At 41.3% G+C, this 24,888-nt stretch overlaps 3 protein-coding genes across 6 annotated transcripts; 1 reads left to right on the top strand and 2 right to left on the bottom strand.

Moving 5' to 3' along the window:
• Positions 1-1,175: 1,175 nt before the first annotated feature.
• mier1b (mesoderm induction early response 1b, transcriptional regulator) lies at positions 1,176-9,090 on the top strand. 2 transcript variants are annotated; one of them, XM_058066653.1, is made up of 13 exons: positions 1,176-1,281; positions 1,963-1,987; positions 2,698-2,846; positions 3,387-3,566; positions 3,647-3,773; positions 3,888-3,955; positions 4,151-4,223; positions 4,305-4,456; positions 4,952-5,033; positions 5,120-5,214; positions 5,546-5,592; positions 5,891-6,018; positions 7,395-9,090. In XM_058066653.1, exons 1-13 carry the CDS (start codon positions 1,273-1,275, stop codon positions 7,700-7,702), a joined length of 1,443 nt encoding a protein of 480 aa, XP_057922636.1. In that variant the 5' UTR covers positions 1,176-1,272; the 3' UTR covers positions 7,703-9,090. The 2 variants fall into 2 exon arrangements, with proteins under 2 accessions (XP_057922636.1, XP_057922635.1); XM_058066652.1 differs by having other exon boundaries at positions 5,465-5,592.
• Positions 4,711-13,469, bottom strand: LOC131125274 (UDP-N-acetylglucosamine/UDP-glucose/GDP-mannose transporter-like). Of its 3 annotated transcripts, none has more exons than XM_058066658.1 (13): positions 13,201-13,469; positions 12,213-12,246; positions 12,048-12,133; positions 11,906-11,983; positions 11,618-11,689; positions 11,492-11,560; positions 11,312-11,414; positions 11,153-11,245; positions 10,306-10,373; positions 10,147-10,225; positions 9,980-10,062; positions 9,041-9,093; positions 4,711-8,972 (listed from the first exon to the last, which is right to left on the bottom strand). In XM_058066658.1, the coding sequence occupies exons 1-13, from the start codon at positions 13,383-13,385 to the stop codon at positions 8,962-8,964; spliced, it is 1,014 nt and encodes a 337-aa protein (XP_057922641.1). In that variant the 5' UTR covers positions 13,386-13,469; the 3' UTR covers positions 4,711-8,961. The 3 variants fall into 3 exon arrangements, with proteins under 3 accessions (XP_057922641.1, XP_057922642.1, XP_057922643.1); XM_058066659.1 differs by having other exon boundaries at positions 11,906-11,973; positions 12,047-12,133; positions 13,201-13,464; XM_058066660.1 differs by having other exon boundaries at positions 11,906-11,973; positions 12,047-12,133; positions 13,188-13,333.
• A 1,174-nt stretch (positions 13,470-14,643) lies between these two features.
• On the bottom strand, positions 14,644-23,768 carry LOC131125272 (SERPINE1 mRNA-binding protein 1-like). Its single transcript, XM_058066654.1, has 9 exons — positions 23,381-23,768; positions 22,714-22,894; positions 21,717-21,857; positions 21,586-21,657; positions 19,930-20,004; positions 19,577-19,754; positions 17,747-17,812; positions 17,445-17,630; positions 14,644-16,195 (listed from the first exon to the last, which is right to left on the bottom strand). Exons 1-9 carry the CDS (start codon positions 23,634-23,636, stop codon positions 16,136-16,138), a joined length of 1,215 nt encoding a protein of 404 aa, XP_057922637.1. The 5' UTR covers positions 23,637-23,768; the 3' UTR covers positions 14,644-16,135.
• Positions 23,769-24,888: the final 1,120 nt, after the last annotated feature.

Here is a 24,888-nt window from a genome sequence, read left to right as displayed (position 1 = left end):
TTCAAAGAAAGTCGTAATATTTTGTGAAACAAGTCAAAAACTGATTTGCAGATAAAGATAAAATGTTTGAAAATTTGAAAAGAATGATAGTCAATATTATGAAATGAAAACATTGAAATAGTTGGAATAACCTAGGGAATGAAAAAGTAACAATTTTAAAAGAATAAAATAAATGTCATTTTAGTAGCACAGAGTTTAGATATATAAATATATTTTTTAAGTCATAATATATGAAACAAAACAAAAAATAATATTGGAAAATCAGGTTGGAATAAAGCCATAATACAGTATTACCAGAAGACATTTGATTTGACTAGAAAATTGACATACTATGTATGGAAAATTTAAAAAACAAAAATGAAAACAAAATGCAGTTTCTAAATGAAATTAAGCGGAAAAAAAAATCCCCCCCACACATTGCCCAGGAAAAAGATGTTTCTAAAGCTTTGGGACTCCAGCAAACCACAGTGAGAGCCATTATCTACAAATGGCATAATAACAATAATGGAACAGTGGTGAACCTTCCCAGGAGTGGCGGGCATGTTTATGTCTTCATTATGCTTCACTGATAATGTTTTTCGTAAAGAGCTGAGATTTCACACCTTGTTTGACGGCCCTTGAACACACCACAAATGTTCCATAAGATGGGCTGAATGAAGATTTTATTTATATTTCAGCAGATGTTTGAGACGTATTTGGATGTTATTCATGCTGTTCCGTTTACCGTCCATGGCCAAAAAATTTAGAGGCAGTTGTTTTTTTGTCTTGCATAGTTTGCAGTATTTTTAATTCCCAGTGGTGTGTGGTAAACTTTTAAATAAACTTGTACATTGCAGTGCATTATTATTTTTTTATATTATCTAAATCCAATGCCATATTTGACAAATTACTTGCCTTGTCCCACATAAATAAATACTCGACACATTGGATGGCAATATCATAAACCTCATGCGTCATTCTATTATTATACTGCACTAAATGCTCTAATCACTTTGATTATAAATTGAAACTCTACAACACTGCGTCTCAGCCAAAATCGACTTCAATATTATTTATTTGTGTTATATTGTATTTGAATATGTTGTCCTGAATGGCTACATTTACGGTTAATGAAGGTCTTTGTATCGTTTGTGACAAGAAAATGACGCATAATTCACAGCAATGGGAGTTTGGAGGTGTGTTGAAGGATTCTACTTCTGCATCTCAGGTGGGCGGGGTTCTTCATCCGGGTACTGTTGCTGACCCCTGACGTGACCCTCCAGGATTGCAAACATGGCGGAGGTAAGAAAGTGAAGTAAATAATCGGAAATTTTAAAAAATATATATATAATAAGAGCGCTAGTCCCTCCAGTCGCTAACACACGTCGTTAATGTCGTATATTTTAAAGGCGTTTTATCCACAGTGTGTTGTTTGGAATGCCAAATAGTTATAATTTCTCTCCTATTAGCATGTTTTGTAAACTTCGGATTTGGCTAGCGTTAGCTGCGGCGTTAGCGACTTTGCGGTTTTGTTAAGGAACACTTATTTCCCCTTATGAGCTATTTGGTTCACATTTATCACCGGGGTATCATGTGAATGGCTCCGATATTTGCGATTTCCCCCGCCTTTTGTGCTCTTGGTGTTAGTAGCAAGCTTAACTCGAACGCGTTAGCTTCATATTTAAAACGCAATTAGCTTACAACTTCCAGTTCGCTGCAATTAAGTTCTTAGTTAGCCACAACGCTGAAATTTCATCCGAAGCAACGCGCTTAAGTCCTGGCATAAATAACGACGGTGTGAAGCAATGGAAGTGTCGTTTAGATTTCCAGCATGCAGGAAGTAGTGACGGTGTTGACTGACTGTTCGGGGACAGGCGCGCTTTTTGTGGACTCCTATTTCCGTTGTTTGGGGAAAAAATCCGTATTTATTGTCGTGATACTTCTCTTAAAAGATGCTCATGGCCTTATTGTTTTTCTTTACAGTCCTCCCTTGGGAATTCGAGCCCAGGTATGTAACATTTGTTGCGGTTCTTGTGCAAAGTTCTGTCTTTATCTTGGCATGGATATTATATAATAGCAACAAAGCCGTTCAAATATAGTGAGGTTTACATTTGATAGATATTTCCTGTACACAATGTATTCATATATATGTGTAGAAAAGCATTAGCGTATATTCATTTTCCTTGCCTCACATTTTTATTCTCAATTTATTTTGCGTTCACACTTGTTATTTATAATATGGCTGCTCTGCTTGTATTGTTAATTTGGTCAAGTGTGAACCCAATCTAGGGCCAAACAGGGGGACCGAGACCATTGTGGGCTGTGGGCACCATTTTTGAAAGCCAATAGCTTTTGTTTACATCAGAGTTGGTGCTTTGTTAATTACACAACCTAACTAACAGTTGCTTGCCCAGGAAATGTGCAGCGTCACTGGGCTGTGAATTCATAGAAGCATGGTTTTATGAACATTTTGATTTGACGGAGTAATATTAACCGTCAGGAGTTTAGCACGGTCCTAAAAGTTTATGTGACCCGGAAGATGCCATGTTGGTCAACCAGACCGCACCCCAAATATCTTTTTTCTGGTAGTACCCTACAAAAGTAGCACACAATAGGGATGACTGTGGAAAATGTGGTGAGAATTGCCACTTTCATACCACTCAAACACAACTTCCTTATGTATTGATGTGATGATTTGTCACCATCTTGCCATTTTAGGGGGTTCAGCAGGTTCTGATGACCATGACTTCGACCCATCAGCAGACATGCTTGTCCATGACTTTGATGATGAACGCACAATGGAAGAGGAGGAAATGTTGGAGGCAACAGACGAAACCAACGTCAATGAGATTGAAGATCTTGCACGTGTAAGTTTCAGGCTGTTTTATTTTTAATTTTTAAATTTTTATTACCTCGCAACATCGGGATTTAGGTGATCACTGTTTTCTGGTCAAATATGGTATGAAGTTTAGTACGGTATCTGTGACTTGTGTGCGCCTTTAAGAAGTAGGGCACGGGAAGTGACGTGTGTGACGTCAGCTGGCTAGAGTTGACGATTAGCCAAGTGCTAGTCGCAGGTTAGCAGTGTAGAGAGTGGCCAACAGCAGCTCCTGTGTGAACGCTCACTGCACGCGTTCCCTGCTTGTTCATAAAGCAATTTAAGTGCACTGTGAGTCTCTCCTTGCACCGCAAATAGAGTAGTAGGATCTCTAAGTGTCGGTAACGTTACATTGATGAACCACCAGGAAATATACAGTCAATGCTTATGTGTGAGTGTCCTGTTTATGTCCAAGATTGCTTATTTTTTTAGTATGAATGCCTTGTGCTTTTTTAGCACGCCCCAATCGATTATGGAGTCCTATAGTAAACGTTAAATATGCAACATTATCACATTCCTCTCTCAACAGGAAGGGGAGATGTCCATTCATGAGCTCCTGAGTCTGTATGGTTACGGGGGTGCTTCACCCGCAGATGAGGATGAAGAGGAAGATGATGAACAGGAGGAAGATGATGAAGAGGAAGATGAAGATGATGAGCTGGACAATGATGAAAGCAGCAAAGGCGTTGACGAGCTAAAAAGCAACGAGGTGCGTTTGTGTGCCTAATTCACTCTGCTTTATGTCAAGCTTTGCTCGTGATGTATCCCGGATGTGCGTGTCGCCTTCAGGGGGAACGAGTGAAGAACTCAGCACAGGTGGACGAAGCCCCGGCAGTCACAGAGGGACGCACGCGTTCTGTACGGACCCTTGGCACCGCAGAACTGATACGGTCACAGAAACTCAAGTACTTTGAAAGTAGGTGACATCTCACTCTCGTCAAATTCCTTGGGCTGATGTGTGAGTTTGCTTATTTTCCATTCAGTCATGCAATTGTCCCGATTAATATGAAAATTGGTTGTTGTGTCTCAGGTAATAATGATGCAGAAGAAGAGTCTGATGAAGATGAGGATTATGTTCCATCTGAAGACTGGAAAAAGGTATTTGTGCTGCATAGTAGATGCCATATGTCACATACAGCAACGTAACCTTAAAGGGACAGTATGGATTTTTTGACGACTGTACATGTACTACAGATTATATTCATGTTTGGTGATGATATAGGGTCTTGGGGTGCATAATATCCATATTTTTAAGTGGTCCTGCTTGAAGTTAATATAAATCTTTTTCAACAGGAGATAATGGTGGGGTCCATGTATCAAGCGGAAACCCCTGTTGGCCTATGTAAATATAAAGACAATGAAAAAGGTAAGGCAACCAAAAATAAGCTGAAATTAATATAGAGAACAGAGTCATATTTTTGTTGTCCTTTCTCATTTTTCTGAATAGTTTATGAAAATGATGACCAACTATTGTGGAACCCAGAGTGTCTACCTGAAAGCAAAGTGGTAGAGTTCTTAATAGAAGCATCTCGGCGAACGGGCGAGGAGAAGGGAGTGGATGCCATCCCAGAAGGATCCCACATCAAGGACAATGAACAGGTGAGACCCGCATAGCATATTTATTTTCCATACATGTGATACAGCTTTGGGCACGGTGATAGAGTGGTTAGCGCGCAGACCTCACAGCTAGGAGACCAGGGTTCGATTCCACCCTTGGCCATCTCTGTGTGGAGTTTGCATGTTCTTTCTGTGCCTGCGTGGGTTTTCTCCGGGTACTCCGGTTTCCTCCCACATTCCAAAAACATGCTAGGTTAATTGGTGACTCCAAATTGCCTATAGGTGTGAATGGGAGTGTGAATGGTTGTTTGTCTATATGTGCCCTGTGATTGGCTGGCGACCAGTCCAGGGTGTACCTCGCCTCTCGCCCGAAGACAGCTGGGATAGGCTCCAGCAACCCCCGCGACCCTCGTGAGGAAAAAGCGGTAGACAATAAATGAATGAATGAATGATACAGCTTTGTTGTTTAAAACCACCATGTTGTTGTTATGTGTTGTTTTCTCTTGCGCTAATGAAGTTTCCCTGTTTCCCTTTTAGGCATTATATGAACTGGTGAAATGTGACTTTGACACAGAAGAAGCTTTAAGGAGGCTTAGGTTTAATGTAAAAGCAGCCAGAGGTGAGGAAGCACTTGCATGGGGGGTTGGAGGGAGGAGATGTACTTTTTGTGGATTTCAGTCTTATAACTCTACGTTGTCTTTGCAGAGGAACTTTCTGTCTGGACTGAGGAGGAATGTAGAAATTTTGAACAAGGACTAAAATCCTATGGAAAAGACTTTCATTTAATACAGGCCAACAAGGTAAGAGAACTAACTAAGTTTTATTGACGTCATGCTAAAAGAGCTAAATAGATGTAATAGCATGAAGTCAATTTCACATTCAAAGTGTGTTTACAGTTTGATGTTGCTTGTTGCATGCTGTGATATCATACCTAAAAGGTATTTTGTGTATACGTGTCTTTTGTGTCCCTGTGCCTGTTGTGTTGACTTTCTCCCTTGAAATGTTTGGTAATAACGGTTATTTCATGTCTGCTGAATTAAATTTTTTCAGGTGAGAACTAGGTCTGTAGGAGAATGTGTGGCCTTTTATTACATGTGGAAGAAGTCTGAGCGTTATGATTTCTTTGCACAGCAAACCAGACTTGGAAAAAGGAAATACAACCTTCACCCTGGTGTCACGTAAGGCTTTTTATATAACACATAATATTAATAGTGCCAATTATTCATGGTGGATCATCTGCTACTTTTATCAAAATTTGTGTCATTATGTTTGAGGTTTTACAACGACTTGGTTTGTGAGAGGAGTGTGTCCCTAATGTACCTTGAGATAATGTTTTTTTGTGAAATGGAACACTCTGTTAGCTTAAAATTCTTAATATATTGCAAGCAAGTTTCTGTTAACCGAACTCCACACAAAGATGAGTCAGTTACATGAGAAAGTGTGTAACGTGCCGTACACTGCTGTGTGTGTCATCAGAGACTACATGGACAGGTTATTGGACGAGACCGAAAGTGCTGCCTCAAGCAGGGCGGCGTCGCCCCCTCCCACCACGTCCAGCAGCAGCGCCAGCCACTCGGAGAAGGAAGACAGCAGCAGTCACAATGGTGAGCTACGTCTTGTAGCTTGTAGCTTCCTGTGCTAAAGTTGTATACACAGAAGCACAGTAAGGCCTGGCGATACAGGCAGAAATGTCATCATATTCGTTACTATCATATGAAGAAACAAGTCGTAGTTTGGATTTGCACCTCTGTAATCTTCAATTTTCGCTCTCCTCCTGGCTGGCTTGCCATCCACAAATGAAAGTGGAGGTGTAGCTATTTTGTTACCATATACAGTAGTTTCACCGCGGTCTTCAATGCAATGTTACTGAAAGCTTGTGACCAGTGTAGCTATTGCTATTCATGTCTTAAAAGGTAATGTAGTGTCAAGGTGGCTATAGGGGTGTTAGTTCATGCCTTAAGGACTCTTATTATGCTAAATCTCTATTTAGAAGGCTGTAAACATGTTTCCTATGCTTGACTATAAAAACATTCCATTTATAAAAAAGGAACAGAAAACGGAACAGGAAGTTATTGACTTACGAGTATTGGTTTCCTTTTCCAATACCTTAAACCTGCATTGTTTTTATTGGCCAGCAGGGGAGGCTCTCCCTTACTGTAACCAGTAAGTAATAGTAATGGTAATGGTTTTATTTCATTTGAACATGCATCAGATTACAATTGAATGCATCACATAATCAGTTCACAGTTCCACATGTCCAAAAGGAGTAGGAAGAAGCAAAGCTTATTAAATCCTACCCCTCCATCTGGTACTTTTACAATCAGTAACTGTTACATTTGTTCACTTCCTGCTTTCCATAATACAGTTTAAGGTTTGTTTGTTTTTTGTTTTTTTTTAAATAATGCACCTCGTACCGAAGTACGAGGTGATATGACCATACAATGACCCTCCATCTGGTACTTTTACAATCAGTAACTGTTACATTGGTTCACTTCCTGCTTTCCATAATACAGTTTAAGGTTTTTTTTTTAAATAATGCACCTCGTACCCAAGTACGAGGTGATATGACCATACAATGACCCTCCATCTGGTACTTTTACTATCAGTAATTGTTACATTTGTTCACTTCCTGCTTTCCATAATATAGTTTTTTGTTTTGTTTTATCCCGTACCGAAGTACGAGGTGATATGACCATCCAATGACAAAATGGGTACCATAGTAAGCGTCAATATAGTGATATGTATAGCACATCATGACTGGTTCAAGACTCTTCATCCTTGTATTTAGCAAACATCAACTGCTTGTATTGTTTCTTGAATTGGCTCATCGTTGTGCATTGTTACTTACTCTTACTCAATCCATTCCATAGTTTGATTCCACATACTGAAAGGCTATGGCTTTTTAACATAGTCCTAGCATATAATAGTGCACTGATAGCCGGTGTTGTTTTAACCCCAACATACCTGTGCTCCTTGCTAGGTATTGCAGGCCACAGTTCCAGCCATCAGGGGGATGGTGTGCACATAGTCCCGGCAAACCAAGTCAAAGCGGAGCCCCTCCAGTCCAACGGTCCCTCGGGCGACGCCACACTTCCCACACCAGACAACAACTCCAACGGCTGCAGCCACCCCGGCTCACCCGGACACGAGCAAAACGGTTCCCCGGAACCTCCTGCAGACCAAAGAGACGCGGACACGGCGCACGAAAGGCCGGCTAAAAGGTTGAAGATGGAGGCAGAGCCTTTGGCCCAAAGTGAAGTGGAACCTTCTAGAACACAAGAGAACTGAAGCCTCACAAAGCTCTGCTAATGTGGACTCACGTGGATGTTGATTTTCTTGGGTCATCTCTTTCCCTGCTAACGGACACAAGGAAAGTGTTGCCGTGACGATGAGGTCATCAACAAGAGACCTGTCTCTCTCTCTTGAGCCCATCCATGTAGCACCGGTCTGCAATGCTCCAACCAGTACTCATTGTAAGTACTTGACTGACTGACATTTTGCCAAGAATCTCTCCTGTTTTTTTTTTTTTTTTCAATTTGTACTCAAAGAAAAAAAAACAATTCCCATTAATATTTTTGTACACAAGATATTTATATTTTTTAACAAAGTCTATGATGGGTATTTGCCTTTCAAGCCATTTGAACGTTACCGGAGCAGGTTTTTAAGGATTTAGTTTTCTGCTAAGACACACACACACACACTCTAAGCTGGTGAAGTTGCCAGCTGACTTTAGTTGCACTTTGATTGTACATTTCTGTGGTAAATGATATGATGCAGCAGCAGAATTTCATTTCCCACACGACAAAGCCGTTGTGCTCCAGTCTGAGAAATAAACCACTGCAGGTTTGTTTGTGTCCAGCAGCTGACATCAGTGATGTCCTGTATTGTAACGCATGTACAAAGATGGCTGTATTTTTGGATTATTATTTTTTTTTCATAATCTTGCTTCTTTTTCTTTGGCTTTTTCTTTTTACACAAAACAGAATGTCGGGGATTTTTCAAGCTTTGTATGGATTTCTTAACATCCATTGGTACATTTAAAAAAAATAATCATGGATTTGTTTTTTCTTAAGCCTGAGTTGCTTCGAAAAGTCATTTTAAAAAGTACCCATTCCATTGGTTTTCCATTTTGTGACTTTTTAGTCCTTCCGAAATTAATTTTAGGCTCATACTCAGAAAACAAATCAACACTCTATTGTCTTGGATGTGTTAACACACCAGGATGATCCAAACAAAAAAACCTGCTCAAGGAGCCTCCAAGTCTTCAAGCTTTCTTTCACCCTGCACTCCAGATGAAGATGCTTTTGTCTCAAACATCCAATTTTCTTTTTTCTTGGAGTGATGTTTTGCTTTTTCCCTTCTGTAAATGACACCTAAATAAAATCTGTATCCCAAGACTGCATAAATAAAATAATTGGATATATTTAATACAAAGAAAAACAATTAAATTTTAAACCACTTTGTAATAAAGATTTTTAAAAAAGACAGTCAATACACCAGGAAAATCAATTGTGGGGGACGTTCCTTCAAGATTGAACTCTTGAATTTTACATGTTTTCTGCAGAAAGCAAAAATGACACACTTAGCGAAGTGTAATATTTCACAAAGTATTAAAAATGTTCTTACTTTTTTGCTCTTGTGTGAAGGTGATGAAGGAATACACCAGACTACCCGCAATGCTGTGGGGACACAAAACACATCTTAGCTCTGCTGCTTGATATCATCCATTTTAACACGGGCTACTCCGATCAGGGATTTATGCTGCCGACTTCCATACACATGAGACGGTCCCATACCTATCATGTTGGATGAACTGTACATTTTTCCCCATTTATTTTCATGATATGTGCATTGGCCAGAGGGGGATGAAAGGTTAGGGCCAATTCCAATAATTTACCCCAATGTTAATGAAATTAATTCACATTTTAATTTAAATAAGTGCGTTCTTTGTGATTAAAAAGTCAGGAAAATTATTTAGAACCAAAGTGAACATCTATATTAGGGTGAATTAAATTAATTCACATTTTAATTCATTCATTCATTAATTTTCTACCGCTTATCCTCACGAGAATTGCTGGGAGTGCTGGAGCCTATCCCAGCTGTCTTCGGGCAAGAGGTGGGGTACACCCGGGACTGGTGGCCAGCCAATCACAGGGCACATATAGACAAACAACCATTCACACTCACATTCATACCTATAGACAATTTGGAGTCACCAATTAACCTAGCATGTTTTTGGAATGTGGGAGGAAACCGGAGTACCCGGAGAAAACCCACGCATGCACGGGGAGAACATGCAAACTCCACACAGAGATGGCCGAGGGTGGAATTGAACCCTGGTCTCCTAGCTGTGAGGTCTGTGCGCTAACCACTCGACCGCCATGCAGCCCCCATTTGAATACATGTAAATTGTATTTATTGATCTATTGACTTGCAAAGTTCTATAAACTTTCAGTAAACAAACAAGCAAAAAAAAAGTAAAAACAAGTAAAAAAATTCAATACAAAGATTTCAAAACATTTTGTCCCTTTTACGATCATGCTAGCATCACTGCAATGCTCTTACCTTATGTTCAAACCCATAAAATTAGTCCAAGAGAAAATGTAGTCTCCACCAAACACCATTCCGATGTACGTCACGATGACATTCTGCAACGATCCATGTCAGATAGGATAATAATCACGCCACATGACTGTATATCGGAGAGTGGTGGTGGTGGGGGGGGGGCTTACCTTGATGCAGCCCACGATGGAGGTGGTGAGAGCAGAGTTGTACTGAGTGCACAGCATGATGGAGTACATTAAAATAAATCTGGTAGAGATATAACATGGGGGATTAGGATGGGGGGGGGCGACTGATCAACAAAGAGGGTGGAAAAAGTATTTATTTACCCCATGACACAAGAGAGGACAAACTGCGTGACAAACATCTGGTCAGACCATCCATCATACTCCAAACCCTGAACACACACACAAAAATAGTCTATCAGCACCATGACAGTTACAGTATTTGATAAAGTAGTTGACAACCAATACCGTAATCCCTCGTTTATCACAGTTACTTGGTTACAGTCTTCCAGGTCCGGAAGCAGTAAAACAACCCCAGACCGTCACACTACCACCACCATATTTTACTGTTGGTATGATGTTGTTGTTTTTTTTTACTTTACAGAGTATTTTCCTAAAGGTCTTGGGAGTCATCAACTGAGACAAGCCTCAAGTTTTCGTCTTTTCACCATTTTCGCCCAGTGTCTTTCTCATGGTGGAGTCATGAACACTGACCTTAATTTAGTCTTTAGATGTTGTTGTGGGGGTCTTTTGTGACCTCTTGGATGAGCGGTGACTCATCCAAGAGGGGTGATTTTGGTTGGCCGGCCACTCCTGGGAAGGTTCATCACTATTGTTCCATGTTTTTGCCATTTGTGGATAATGGCTCTCAGTGTGGTTAGCTGGAGTCCCAGTTTCAATTCTCAATCACTTTTTCTCACAGGGCCATATATAGTTTTGGATTTTCTGCTCCCGTAGTAATAAAAGGTTTCATTTAAAACTACATTTTGTGTTGTCATTGACCAATATTGAAATCAGTTTGATGATATGAAATATTTAAATCTGACAAACATTACTGTATTTACTTTTGGGGTGTTGATGCTACTGATATTGAATATGTGATTTCAAAAACAGGCCTGGGTGGTCTCATATTTCTCATTATTTCTCATAATTACGCCAGAAAACCACTGACCTTCTTCAAGTCCCCTGTGTAGTAGGCGTACGCCGATGTTGGTAAGATCATGATTAGAGCGTTGTAGTAGAGAAGTCCAAATTTACCCAAATCCTGTTGAGAGCAGCAGCACACGCTCCGTTAGGAAGGAAAGTGAAAGCAATGACCAGGTGGGCGCACCTTTGCATCCAGTTTCTGCTTCATGTAAGCACCGTTGGCTGCCGTCAGGATATTGTTCAGCATGATGAAGACGTAGCCTTGGAGGTCAAAGGCTAGGTCGGCGCTACGAGACACACAAATGGAAGTAGAACATTTGGATGCATATTACAAAAAAATGAACCCATGTGAGGGTTGACCTACCTGGCGGCAATCAACGCTCCAAAGATCATGGTGAACACCGTGCTTTTAATCGCCGATGAGTACGTCTTCCTGGGAAAATTGGGACATTGAGCTTTGCGTTTTTACGTTATTGAGAAATGAGCTTACCCTAACAAGATGCCTTCACACAGCATGGTAAAAAGAATGCTGAACCTCCGCAGGACTGTAAACATGGGTAAGCTAACACATGAAAACAAAGAGTCACAATACAATCGCTTCCTAGAATCAGAATTGTACTCCAAATGCATGTTTCCACTAAGTCAGCACAGTTTGGATGGCGCCTTAAAAATCGACCAACAGCGCCTCTAATGGTTGCAGTTGGTACTGCACCCAATTTATGCCTCAATTACCAAATTAGTGGAAACATGGCTTTGATGCGTCCTTTTATAAACAAACTTGAGTCGTTGTGTTCCGAATAATCCAGATATTTGATTCCCAACATGGAGTAGCGGCAGTGGAAACATCTGGAGAGACAAATAGAATGTTTTTTGTCTTTTTTCAGCAAACTTCCATGGTATGTTTTTCTCTCCATCTCACCTTATGTGGTATATGCATGTTCATATCTGGAAAGGAGATGAAGCCTAGCATTTTGCCAGTTCTCAGCACTACCACTGTTGCTAGCATCTGGAAAATAAAACAAGCCGAGGCGACATAAATTGGGTTTTTCACATGAGGTCAAAGTTCGTGAACAGGCGGGACTTACTTGACCAATTCCAAGGCATGTCGATGATGGAAACCTGCAATGTAAATTGACAGTCAGTGCTTTTATATGCAATTAAATAATTTCTAAATTGTTTTACACTTCTATGTGAAGTCTGTTTACATGCACCATCTGGAATTCCAAACGCTATGAGCCTCCATACCGCTAGGGGGCGGTATTTTGGCTTGTTTAGAGAATGCTACATGCTAATGCTAAAGACGTCTTGTGAAATGGATAACAAACGTTCCACAGCTAATTAATGTGTTCAAATTGACATACGACATAGTTACGTGAATGCAGAGCAAATAACGTGAATAAAACTGTCACCAAAACCAACAGTGGGCCAGAGAATGCTACATGCTAATGCTAAAGACGTCTTGTGAAATGGATAACAAGTGTTCCACAGCTAATTAATGTGTGTTCAAATTGACATATGACATAGTTACGTGAATGCAGAGCAAATAGCGTGAATAAAACTGTCACCAAAACCAACAGTGGGCCAGAGAATGCTACATGCTAATGCTAAAGACGTCTTGTGAAATGGATAACAAGTGTTCCACAGCTAATTAATGTGTGTTCAAATTGACATATGACATAGTTACGTGAATGCAGAGCAAATAACGTGAATAAAACTGTCACCAAAACCAACAGCGCCCCCGACAGGCTGCCGCTAGCAGTGCAACCATTTTGCTTCATGGTAACCATGAATTAAGAGTCAAAACAGCCGGCAGATTCACTCGTTATTGATGGTTCCGGTTTTTAGAGGGGATTTAATTTCGCAAATGCGAGTTAAAATAAGCGGGAACCGCACACTCGAGAAGTGGGTGTTCACAGGGTGGAGATAAAATGTCATTAAATGTTGGCAGAAGATACTACTTTTATGAGTAGACACTAAATAGATACTAAATACCTATACCCGTCAAGTCCTCCATTTTACTGTTTCATATGTTACTATTACAGTACCTACTTTACTTGTACCTTTGAACTCTACCTGTAGCTGCTGAGAACACTTTTGTTCACAACAACGATGAGGAACGAACTGACTCCGTAAAAAGCAGCTGCCAGCAGCTTGTGAAGAATTGTTGAGCCATCACTCAAAGTATTCTTCTCGGCTCGAAATGATGCGCCTTCTGCTGACGAGGTTGTGTCGCTTCGACGTTTGTGCACTTCTGTCATGTTGTTAGGCTCGGATAGGAAGTTCAGAGCTCAGTCGGTGCTCCTTTGCGCATGTGCTGCAAGTTAGGGTCCCGTTGTTTGTTGGCGAGAGCGGAAGTGATGAGGAGAGAATCCTCTTGGCGGAAACAGAGTCGATAAGACATTTGCCGTTATTCGCCGTAGCTCGTGCTGAGCACAGAAATAGAAACACAACACACAGAGCGCGGTGTCGCCGTCGCGCAGTGCTTCAGTTCACACGCCGCCATCTTGTGTAGCACAACTTGGCAGCAGTGTATAGGCATATATAGGTAGTTTACAGCCGTACAGCGGGGCATTTTAATGCCTTATCGCGGCCAAAATTTCAGAAACCATCAGTAAAAACGTCGAAAGTCGCAAACGAACAAGGTTGTGCTACACAAGATGGCAGACTCGCGGCGACAAAAACGTACAGCTCATGAGATTTCTACGTAATGTAGTTCTGTGGTGCTGAGCCGTAAGTCAACGTCGCCGCCATAGTGGATGGGCCAAGGCTACCCTGTAAATAAATACAAGTAAATGTATTTATTTCCTCTCGTTAGGCACCAAAACAATGTGATTGCTTTAGTACAACGTGATTGTTTTTGGTGCCTAACTGTTTTCCAAGTACATTAGTGCGTCTGTGAACGTATAAACGGGAGGAATTAACGTTTTTTTTCTTGCATAAAGGCGCTTAACGGAAGTAAGTACATTTACTTGCATTTATTTACAGTGCAGTCTGGACCTATCCAATATGGCGGTGACGTTGACGCGTTATCGCAGCTGTGGACAAACCCACTACGCCATCTAATTACAACAAATTTACAATGTTTGTCAGTTTGATCAATTATACATTGTTTATAAACTCCTTATATTGTATAATGTCATGTTTACACCTTTTTATTATTAATTACTTAGATATTTTGGACTATTATACTAAGTGTAAACATGTAATTCATTCATTATCATTGTTTACCTGCATCTAATCACTGCAAGCTATAAACTAGTAACGTTCTTAACATGCTTTAATGATACAGTGCCATAAAATGTGTTCCTTTAATTATCTTGTGCGGTCTTTATTGCAGTTTAAAATGAATGAGAAGTCTAATAAGTCCAAAAGTGGTGTAATGCTTTACCTTTAATGTATAACACAGCAGTTGTTGTATTATTCAAAATATAAATTACCCCAGAAATTGTACTGCCCTATTTCGGTAAAACGACAAGGAGTGGACTTGTACTCATTTCAAACAATACCACAGCCATCTGAGAGTACACCTAACACCTCTAAAGCAATTTATTAGAACAGGGATGTTCGCAGAGAGTTTTAACGTCATGTGGCTCAAACAGTCCTACGAGAAAAAAAAAAACACAACCTGCTTCAACCATCTGTGCCAGCGCATCATCAGCAAGTCTCTGCAGAGCACAGCATTTACAGCTTTAAAAGTACTCTCAACTTTGCTACCGTTTACTCCCTCCCCTCCATTAAAATAGGACGCTCGCTGAGGATGCTGACACAGTTGGCTCAACGTGAGTTTACATTCCATTCTGTAGCTCTTGATTGTTCCACAATGACAGCCGACATTTCTTATGCACTCATCAAAATACAAATAAAAATACACAGCAAATATGGTCTACAGAAATGAGTGGGGGAGCTGACGAAGTGCCGTTTTTGGAGATGGGGCGGACATTACAGAAACTCCAAAGATATGTCTGCAGTCTCGCATCTTCCACAATGACTTCTCAAGAGATACTTTAAATTACTGTAGGTAGGGAGGGACTTGCTGTCTGAATACTTACTGTCTAAGTAACTAGCTGTCACAGTTCCGCATTCACTCGCATACATTTCCACACACACACACACACACACACATACATCCTCAAACAAAACAAAACATTTCCTCAGTGGTCCTGAAGTTACAAGTAGTCTGCATGAGCTAAAAAGGACCAGCCTAAAAGATACACACCCTGCAAACAACAGGCGGCACACCTGAATCAGGGGATACAAAGCATTACTAACCACTGGTCCACCAAAAAAAGGCAAACTATGAAAAAAAAGGGAAAAGAGGCATTTACTTTCACTGCACAACAAGCAGAAAAATACCAAGCTTTTTTTTTGTGATGCTGTTGCCTGGTTACCCATTCTCATTTTGTGCCTCTCAAATAGAGATGGGCTAAGTCAGGATAATTACACTTTTAAAATGTATGTCAAGTCATACGTTAGATATCGAAAACATATGTAGTGTAGCGCTACCACATCAGTGTGTATTTCACAGGGGCGTTGGGAGAGGGGGTGTGTGGGGCTGGGTGGGGTGGGGAGGAAAAAAGCACTCCAGTTGAGAGTCTTCAAGGACCCCCGTAATACTGAGTTGAAAGCTGTCGGAAGAGACGCACCTGAAAGCTAAAAATGGCAGAAAATGCATAATCTCAAGCAGCACAAACGCAATGAATTATGCATAATCTCTGAAATAAATGAATGAAAACATCCCTGCTTTCATGTTTCAAAATACAAAAACGTCAGTGTAACAAGAGGTCCTTTTCCCACCTTGTCTTTTGTCCTCCTTTAAAACAGGTAAAATTTGAGTCCTCTGGTGGCGCGAGTGGTATGGGATGACTGTCCTTTTTTGTCATTAAAATCTTTTTTTTTGTTTGTTTTTTTTTGGATTTCTTAGATATTTCAGAATGTATTAAGCATGCAGGCCTCCTGGAGGAGGGGCGGCAGGGTGGCTCGGGGCAGGCTGGTGGTGGCAAAGGAGCCTTCAGGCCAGGGCGGGGAAGGCCTCGGGGTCATCCACGTTGGGGACTGACACGCCACCTGCCTGGTGGCAAAACAGAAGAAGCTAAGTTAAGATCACAGCAAGGAGGAAGTGGAAGAGCATGGAGGAGTGCAGCGTGCAGAAGGTTATGCATTGTAAGGAACTTTTAAGGCAAGCACACACACGCAAAAAGCTGTTTTTCCTCACTTTAGTCGGGAACTGATATTTTCCTGAAACTTCCCTGTTCTACTGAACGGAAAAAGGTAGAAACAATGTTGTTTTTTTTCCCCTGATGAAAGGCGGGAGTCTAATCTTTGTTTTGGTATGTTCCATGTTTATATAGCCATTGAACACAACATTCTGTGTGCCTTGGAAAATCAGTCAAAATGGTCTAAAATGGGCGGCACTAAAGTCTTTTGAAAATGGTTGGGATTGAAGGAGTTTAAAAAACAATATTTATATTATTATAATTACATTATTTTATTATAATATTTATAATATTGCGGCCATATTTAACAATATTTATTTCTTAAAAAATTCTTTAGATATATGCATTAAAAAAACAAATAAATTATTCACATATTATAATTTTTTCCTAAAATATTTTTCCAAAAGTTCCTTTATTTATTTTTTGTTTCTCAAAAAAGCCACATAAAAATATTTTTTCTCTATGCTAGTAAAATTAATTTGTTTCTCATATTATGGGTTTATTCTCATACATTTTTTTTCTTTTTTGTAGTTAGGTAAAATGCATATTCTCTTAATATTTTGACTTTATTCTCATAAAACTACAGCTGTTTACATTTTTTTTAACTACTTAAACATTTTATTCTACATACATATACATACGTATATATACATATACATATACATATACAATTTTCCAAAAATTACAATTTCATTTGTCGTTTTCCATAATATTACAATAAAAATGTTTATTTAATATATCAACCTCATGGTACTAAAATGCCTAATCAATATTAACCACGTTATTGTTGTAAAATTGTAAACTTTTCCTCATTAGGTTACAACCTTTTTCTCTTAATATGTTTTTTAAGTTTGCCCCTGGTGTTAATCTTTCACAGTAACCTTCCATTTCACATTCTAGTTATGAAACATTGTCAGATAATAATTCACACCACTGAGGAGAATATCCGGGCACACACGGACAAGAGCAGGGTGTTTTCTGGTCAGTGGGCCTCTCTATTCGCTCCACAGCAGCTTTTCCATGTCAGTGCTTTCAGGTTTAGGCCGTGTTCATTGTCATTCCACTAGTGTGAGCACATTTGCACCTTTTGTATTCGCCGGTTACCTTTTCAGAGCGCCCTCCGCCACGCGCCGGCCTGCTGCCTCCCCCGCCGCGGCCTCCCCTGCCCCCACGGGAGCCCCCACGTCCACGACCGGGGCGGCCCAGGTCTCCGAAGTTGATCTCCAGCTGGGATGTGATGTCGTTGGCCGGTTTACGAAAGTGGTGTTCAGCAGATTCGTCAGCGTTGCCCTAGGGAAAACACATAAAATTAATTCAGTAACATTTTAAATGGAGAGAGTCCCATCACTGAAACTAAGCCATATTATCAGTAGGTAAATATTTGACCAATGAGAGGTTGCAGGCACCTTGTGGAACAGAGGTTGTGGGTCTACTTCCGCCTCCGTGGCATCAATCAAAGCTCCGACAGGCCTCTGAAAATGAAAGACAGGATTTTTTTCCCCCCAACATACAATGTGAGTGATAATGAAACCCATGTGACCATGATTGCCGCTTTCTCTGAATAATTGAGATTTAATAATTGAGCTTTAGGGCACAGGCAAGTTCAGGGCTCGACAATAACGTTGTACCGATGGCCCGGGGCAAGTTAAAACAAAATTCGGGCAAGTAAATCCAATCATTAATATTCCCGTCGGGCACTTGCCCGCATGCCGTACTGCCAAGAGTTTTTTTTAAAGCGGTTCTTGTTGGGTGTTGGTAAAACACGGACTGCGTAATTCCGGTGGTAATTTGCAAACCAATCCTTGCAAATCTTGAAATGGACCAATCAGAATCGTTTTTTTAGACCGCGGTCCGTAATCCACAATCCACGTTTTACCCACACCCGTTCTTGTTCGCGATCAACCAATCAGCGATCGTTTTACTAGGAAAACATCTATCATGGCGTCCCTGCCAACATCGTCTAATTCTTCAACAACTTCTGAAGGAAAACAGCAAAAAGTGATGAACCAGTGCCTCCTAAACAATTATTTTATTAGCGGCAGCAAATCAAATGATGGCACAGGTGAGTGAATCACATTGCTGTGACAATTTGAAGTGGTCACAATGAAACACCACCGATTAGATCCAATACCAAGTGCTGATTTTGCACAAGCTACAAAACCTAGCGGTTTCATTTCTCTGTGTATTTTTCTCACCTTTGCTTCACAAATTATTGTTTGACCATTGAGCATTTTTTTCTGGATTAAAAACACTTTACTAGTACACAAATGTGTCAAATGTTTCATTGTGGTGCACAACTTATAAATATCACTGCTTACTACGACTACCATGTGTAAGGTAGCATGGCTTGCCATGTTAACATACATCTCCACAAATTTTCAGACATTCCTCCAAATACAATGCATCAGTACTATTATCTGATGAATTATCAGCATATATTGATATATGATATCATTATGGCAGTCTTTTCATTTTACATGGGGCAAGTTCGGGCAAGTAGTTCTCACCTTAAGGATTCCCCATGGGCAAGTCATTTTTGTTTTTAATGTAGAGCCCTGAAGTTATATATGGTTAGCACGCAGACCTCACAGCTAGGAGACCAGGGTTCAATTCCACCCTCCGCCATCTCTATGTGGAGTTTGCATGTTCTCCCCGTGCATGCGTGGGTTTTCTCCGGGTACTCCGGTTTCCTCCGACATTCCAAAAACATGCTAGGTTAATTGGCCACTCCAAATTGTCCATTGGTATGAATGTGAGTGTGAATGGTTGTTTGTCTATATGTGCCCTGTGATTGGCTGGCAACCAGTCTAGGGTGTACCCCGCCTCTCAACCGAAGACAGCTGGGATAGGCTCCAGCACCCCCGCGACCCATTAGAAAATGAATAAATTAATGAATATTATTATTACATGTATATGTGTGGTTCAAATCACTTTGCATTCATGTTCTGTGGAGAACTGCATTTAAATATACCCACTTTGAATAACAGTAACTGTTATTCTTTTGGGGCGGCATGGTGGTTTAGTGTTTTTCAGGTTGCCCACACAGGAGAACAGGAAGATCTGGACTCGAATCTTTGCATGTTCTCCCCATTTGTGGGTTTTTGTCCGGGTACTCCAACTTCCATGTTCCAAATATATGCATGTTCATATGCATGTGAATGGTAAAAGTATCACTAATCAACTTCTTACTATACAATTAACTGTTTTCAGACCCCGAGCAGCGCAGCCATACTCACATCTTCACTCTTAGACTTGTGCAGCACGTATCCTTTCTTCCACTGGCTATCAGCGCCCTCGTTGGCCTTTCGGATGTTGAACTCCACCTTGGTGCGCTCCTTGTCCTGCATAGCCTTCCACTCGTCCAGCGTCATCTCTCGGGGGCCTTCGTTTTTCACTTCTTCCACCTCATTCTCCCTGCAGAGCCAATATGCAACAACATGGGAGGTTAGACCTCAGAACTGTCTGTCCTGTAAGGTTTTGTACATGCTTCCTAATCCTGAAGGCGAGAAGTACAAGTACAATGAACACTAATGGTTGAGGGTCTAATTTACCCTTACAGGTTTTCACTGAACAGAAAGTGAACACTCACTTGTTCTCAGAGCCGGCAGGTGCAGTTTCCTCTCCCTCTGGGGTTGTCTCAGCAGGAGGCGTCGGTTCAGCCTCGCTGAAGACACAAATGCATCTATTAGAGTCTTTCTATCTTTATGGCAAGTTAGTACACGGCAATATTTCACCTTGGCTTTACACTTCATGGCAGCTGCAGTGTCAGCTACGATAACAGTTAATATAATAATATTAAAGCTGCAAGCAGGCTGTACGGCGGTCTAGTGGTTAGAGCGCATAACTCACAACTAGGAGACCAGGGTTCAATTCTACCCTCGGCCACCTCTGTGTGGAGTTTGCATGTTCTCCCCGTTTTTTCTCGGGTACTCCGGTTTCCTCCCACATTCCAAAAACATGCTAGGTTAATTGGCGACTCCAAATTGTGCATAGGTATGAATGTGAGTGTGAATGGTTGTTTGTCTATATGTGCCCTGTGATTGGCCGGCGACCAGTCCAGGGTGTACCCCGCCTCTCGCCTGAAGGTACTTTTACAATCAGTAACTGTTACATTTGTTCACTTCCTGCTTTCCTAATATAGTTTTTTTTTTTTAATAAATTAAAAAATATATTTTATTTTTGTCACGTACCGAAGTAAGAAGATATGACCATCCAATGACATAATGGGTACCATAGTAAGTGTCAATATAGTGATATATATAGCACATCATGACTGGTTCAAGACTCTTCATCCTTGTATTTAGAAAACATCAACAGCTTGTATTGTTTCTTGAATTGGCTCATCGTTGTGCATTGTAATTATGATTATGAAGATCTGACCTTTGGCTCATTTGTTCTAAGTACCTAGGACTAGTTTGCTGAAATACAACCCCTGGTTTTGACACATAATTGCAGTCAGAAACAAAAATGGGTGACTTACTGGTTTGTTTTGGAACATAGCTTCTTGAGACTGTTTTTGTGCAACTGCTGGCAGGAGCTAATTTTATGATGTCCACATTTTTGTTGTGTTTTCTTGCATTTTTAAGGCCTCCAAAAATAACTGAATAATGAAATAGAAGCACACACTAGTATAGCACCCGTAATATATGCCAATCAGCGGGAAATACATTTTGGCCTATATAGTGGAGAGTCACTTTCCACAATCAAACAAGAATGACGCTGTAGATGGCTATGAACGGCAAAAAACAGAAACCTGTCCAAGTCACTGTGCAACACAACATAAACAAAAGTTATTACTAAAATATAGCCGCTCTAAACCTCTTTCATGGTTCCTTCTTTGTGAGTCGAGGCACCGTTTTACATTTTATGTCCTCCAGGGGGCGCTGAAAATTGGGCCAAAGTCATATACTGCGGTTAAATTATGCCGCAAACTTATAAAGTATTAAATGTATTTTTTGGTTTGTTTTTGTTTGTCCTCTACCTAGTTGTCCCTTGTGGTTAAGTACAGCCTATTAATAAAAAAAACTTAAAATAAAATTTTCCATCATCCATTCATCAATTTCTATACCGCTTATCCTCACTAGGGTTGTGGGTATGCTGGAGCCTATTCCAGCTGTCTTCAGACAAGAGGCGGGGTACACCCTGGACTGGTCGCCAGCCAATCACAGGGCACATATAGACAAACAATCATTCATTCTCACATTCATACCTATGCTTATAACTAGAGATTTTAGAATGTGCTCACCTGGCTTCCTCCTTCACATTGCCCCAGTTGTGCGAGCCGCTGCCACCACGCTTCTCCTCACTTTTCTGATTCCTGGAGCAAACCGGAACAATCACGCACTTGTTTTATCTGGATAAAAAAAACAAACTCACGATTTGTCACTGCTGCTGTGTCTGTCAAAATCTCGTTTGCCACGGGAGTCAAAACCATCTCCTCTTCCCATGCCCCGCCCTCGTCCGCCTCGCCCACCTCGGCCTCCACCACGCCCTCTTGGCGGTCGGTCACCAGACGGCCTGTAAAGAAGAGTAAACAACAGTGTTCTTACATTAGCCACGTTTACATGAGGAGTTTTTCTCTTTCCGAATGACCTTTCAGAAAGCAATGGTATACATGGAAAGGAATATTCCAATCGCGTGTCTACATGCGCCGCTATAATCAACCAGAATAGTCAATGGGGCATGCGCAGTAAAGCGTAAACACCAACATCACGTGATACCGACTTCCTCCAGTTTTTCTTTCACTTGTTGGAATAACTCCGTATTGCCAGTTTTTCATTCGTCCAGTCTTGAAATTTAAATTGAATCAAAAACAAACTTTCCACAGCAGTCCAGTGCCGATTGCTCGCCTCCATTTTTTTAAATCGAAGAACGTCTCGAGCTGCGTGTTACGTCATGCCTCAGCATTCGCTGAAAGAACCACCCGGGAACAGGAAAAGATAAAGTTCAATCTTGCTAATATTTTATAATTAAGAAGAATTATTGTTTTTTTTAATAAAACTGGACTTGTGAATGGCGTATAGAAGGGTTTAGATTCTGTTCCACAGATGGCGCTAATGCACATGAAAGCTGCTTGCCAACCGCCAATAAACAACAGAAGAAGAAAAACACCACAAAGAAGAACGCACCCTGACAACTTTCCGATTGAGCGGGTACAAGATACCTCAATCAGATTGGGGAAAGGAATATTCCACCCCTGGGAATCCGATTATATATTCATTCGGATTGGCACTTTTCTTTCGGAATGAGGTGTATACAAATTTTAGATTCTTTCCGTTTGAGCAAATAACCCGAATGGAATTGGAATATTTGGCTCCATGTAAACGTGGCTATTGATATTGATAAAAGAGGAATGTAGCGACTCGCTACTTACTTGTCAGCAGAGAACTCAGCACCTCCTTCTGGCTTCTCCTCAGCGGGCTTCTCAAAGCGGCGCTCACGAGGAGGTCTTCGGTCCGGCCTCTTGTCTCCAGATCGCCCATCACCTTGGCCCCCCTGGTGCTGTGAACCCTGGTGACCCTGCTGCTCCGGCCTTCGACCCACTCGCCGGATACCTGTCAATCACAGTGGCAGGTGGGTGTATGATACTGCTTTAAGTCCACAATGGCGGACATGCTGGCTGAAAGTCAGTCACAGTATGTGGTGTCGGCACTTTGAACGGAGCTTCAACCCCCCGAATCAGCTGTATTGTTATTGTAAGTCAATGAACGAGTCTTTTGCTAAAGTCAACAACAAATACGAATCCCTTGATGTGTTGAAGCATCACATTCCAATAGGATGCGGCCGTTAGATGAGAGTGACACACACTCGCTCACACACCAGCCTGCACCTGAGCGACAACAACCTTCCGGCAAGGACTTCACCTCCGTGTGTCCTCTACCAACAAACAGACAAGGTCCATGTTGACCTCCCGCCGAGTGACGCCGTCCAGCAGCAGCTAGCACTGCTAGCTAGGGCTACACATGACAGTTGAGCATCACACCAAAATAAACACACACGCCCAGCGAGCACATTGTACGAGTGTGTGTGTGTGTGTTTACCTTCTTTCTTCAGGGGCACCGGAGGCTGGGACTCCTCCTTCTTGTCCAGTAGAGGATTCTTCCTGTCCTTCTGTGACTCCTTCTTGGGCTGCTTGGCGGCTTGAGCCGCGGTCTTAGCGGAGCCAGCAGCGGCCCCCTCCTTCTTCTTGTTTTCAGCCGCTTTTAGGATCTCGGACGGGTCAGACTCGTCGTCCGGTAACTGGTCGAACCGGTTGGTCACGACACAGCCGAAGCCTTCTTGCAGGTGCCCGGGCATGATGGCGCCCCTTCAGCTGGATTCACCTCCGATTCGACGAAGCGTGATGCGAGCTACTCTCGCTGGATGCTGCCACAAGATGGCTGGGAGAGCGGCCCCTTCTCTTCCGGTGCGAGCAACATCCGGGACATGGTGAGGCGCGCACCAATCTGAGCACGCGCTGCCTGTAATGTTTTTATTGATTATGTAATGACGCACGCTCTTGTCCTCTGAGAATAATCTGCTCTTTCATTTCTCAGAGAAACATTCCGTTATCCTTAAATACTATACGCACCATAACTGCAACTGAATTTAAAAATAATTATCTGAATTGTATCTCTGCCCTTCCAGTATATCTTATTTCTGGAAAAAAAAAAAAACAAGTTTAAAATGTAGCACCAGCTGCTCCTGAGATTAGGTGGGATTTGGAAGTTTATAAAAGGCAGCAATTATGTAGTCAGCAGGGAAATGCTGAGTAACAGCTGGAGGAAACACATCTGTTTGTCCTCTGTGGAATCAACTCCTCATCCACTCAGTTTCAGCACAGGGTCACTGATATTATTAATGGAACTACTCTCCATGTTTAAATCCACAGCCAGACACTCTTTAGTTATATTGCTTTCGGACAAGATTGCAGATCAGGGAAAAAAAAGATTTAGGACTGCTTTTTGGACATTCTCCTATACAGGATATTTTTGGTAGACAGCAGAATTCATGTTTATATTTATCACAGAAAGTCTTTCCAGATTGTGAATTAGCAAAACAGCTCTGGACCATCACACTACCACCACCATATTTTACTGCTGGTCAATGGGACAGATAATGGGACACACACTTTCTGATGGTGGAGTCATGAACACTGGCCTTCACTGAGGTAAGTGAGGCCTGCAGTTCTTTTGAATGTTGTTGTGGGGTCTTTTGTGACTTTTTAATTTTAGTTGGCCGCCCATTCCTGGGTAGGTTCTGTTGTCACCATTTGTTAAAAATGGCTCTTTGGGGTGCCAAAACTTTAGAATTTGCTTTATAACCTTTCACACACTGATAGATCTCAATTAATATCAGGTAAGTTATGTTTTTAATAGGGGGCAATCACCTTTTCACATAGGGCCATGCAGTAAAATAAGAAGAAAATATGGGGCAAACACTGTTGGTGTCATATTGTAACATTTGCTGGAGGCATCAATCAACTGGAACAAAAAGGAAAAACTTGTCACAAAGGAAAAACTTGCCACAAAAGACATCAACACAGTTACCTGGAGGTCACCACTAGGTA

The sequence above is a fragment of the Doryrhamphus excisus genome, chromosome 3 (assembly GCF_030265055.1).
Source record: "Doryrhamphus excisus isolate RoL2022-K1 chromosome 3, RoL_Dexc_1.0, whole genome shotgun sequence".
NCBI classification, from domain to species: Eukaryota; Metazoa; Chordata; class Actinopteri; order Syngnathiformes; family Syngnathidae; genus Doryrhamphus; species Doryrhamphus excisus.
The sequence above is the reverse complement of the archived record's forward strand: the minus strand, read 5'-3'. Positions and strand labels throughout refer to the sequence as shown.

Excerpts from the sequence above, each read along its gene's own strand:
- LOC131125274 (XM_058066658.1), bottom strand. The coding sequence starts at position 13,385 with ATGACAGAAGTGCACAAACGTCGAAGCGACACAACCTCGTCAGCAGAA. Across the intron at positions 12,247-13,200 it reads AGTGTTCTCAGCAGCTACAG|GTTTCCATCATCGACATGCC; the intron begins GTAGAGTTCAAA and ends TTTACATTGCAG. Across the intron at positions 10,226-10,305 it reads GTCCTCTCTTGTGTCATGGG|ATTTATTTTAATGTACTCCA; the intron begins GTAAATAAATAC and ends TATCTCTACCAG.
- LOC131125272 (XM_058066654.1), bottom strand. The coding sequence starts at position 23,636 with ATGCCCGGGCACCTGCAAGAAGGCTTCGGCTGTGTCGTGACCAACCGG. Across the intron at positions 21,658-21,716 it reads CACAGCAGCAGTGACAAATC|GAATCAGAAAAGTGAGGAGA; the intron begins GTGAGTTTGTTT and ends GGTTTGCTCCAG. Across the intron at positions 16,196-17,444 it reads GCGGAGGGCGCTCTGAAAAG|GCAGGTGGCGTGTCAGTCCC; the intron begins GTAACCGGCGAA and ends TTTTGCCACCAG.
- mier1b (XM_058066652.1), top strand. Across the intron at positions 1,988-2,697 it reads CCTTGGGAATTCGAGCCCAG|GGGGTTCAGCAGGTTCTGAT; the intron begins GTATGTAACATT and ends TTGCCATTTTAG. Across the intron at positions 3,956-4,150 it reads CATCTGAAGACTGGAAAAAG|GAGATAATGGTGGGGTCCAT; the intron begins GTATTTGTGCTG and ends CTTTTTCAACAG.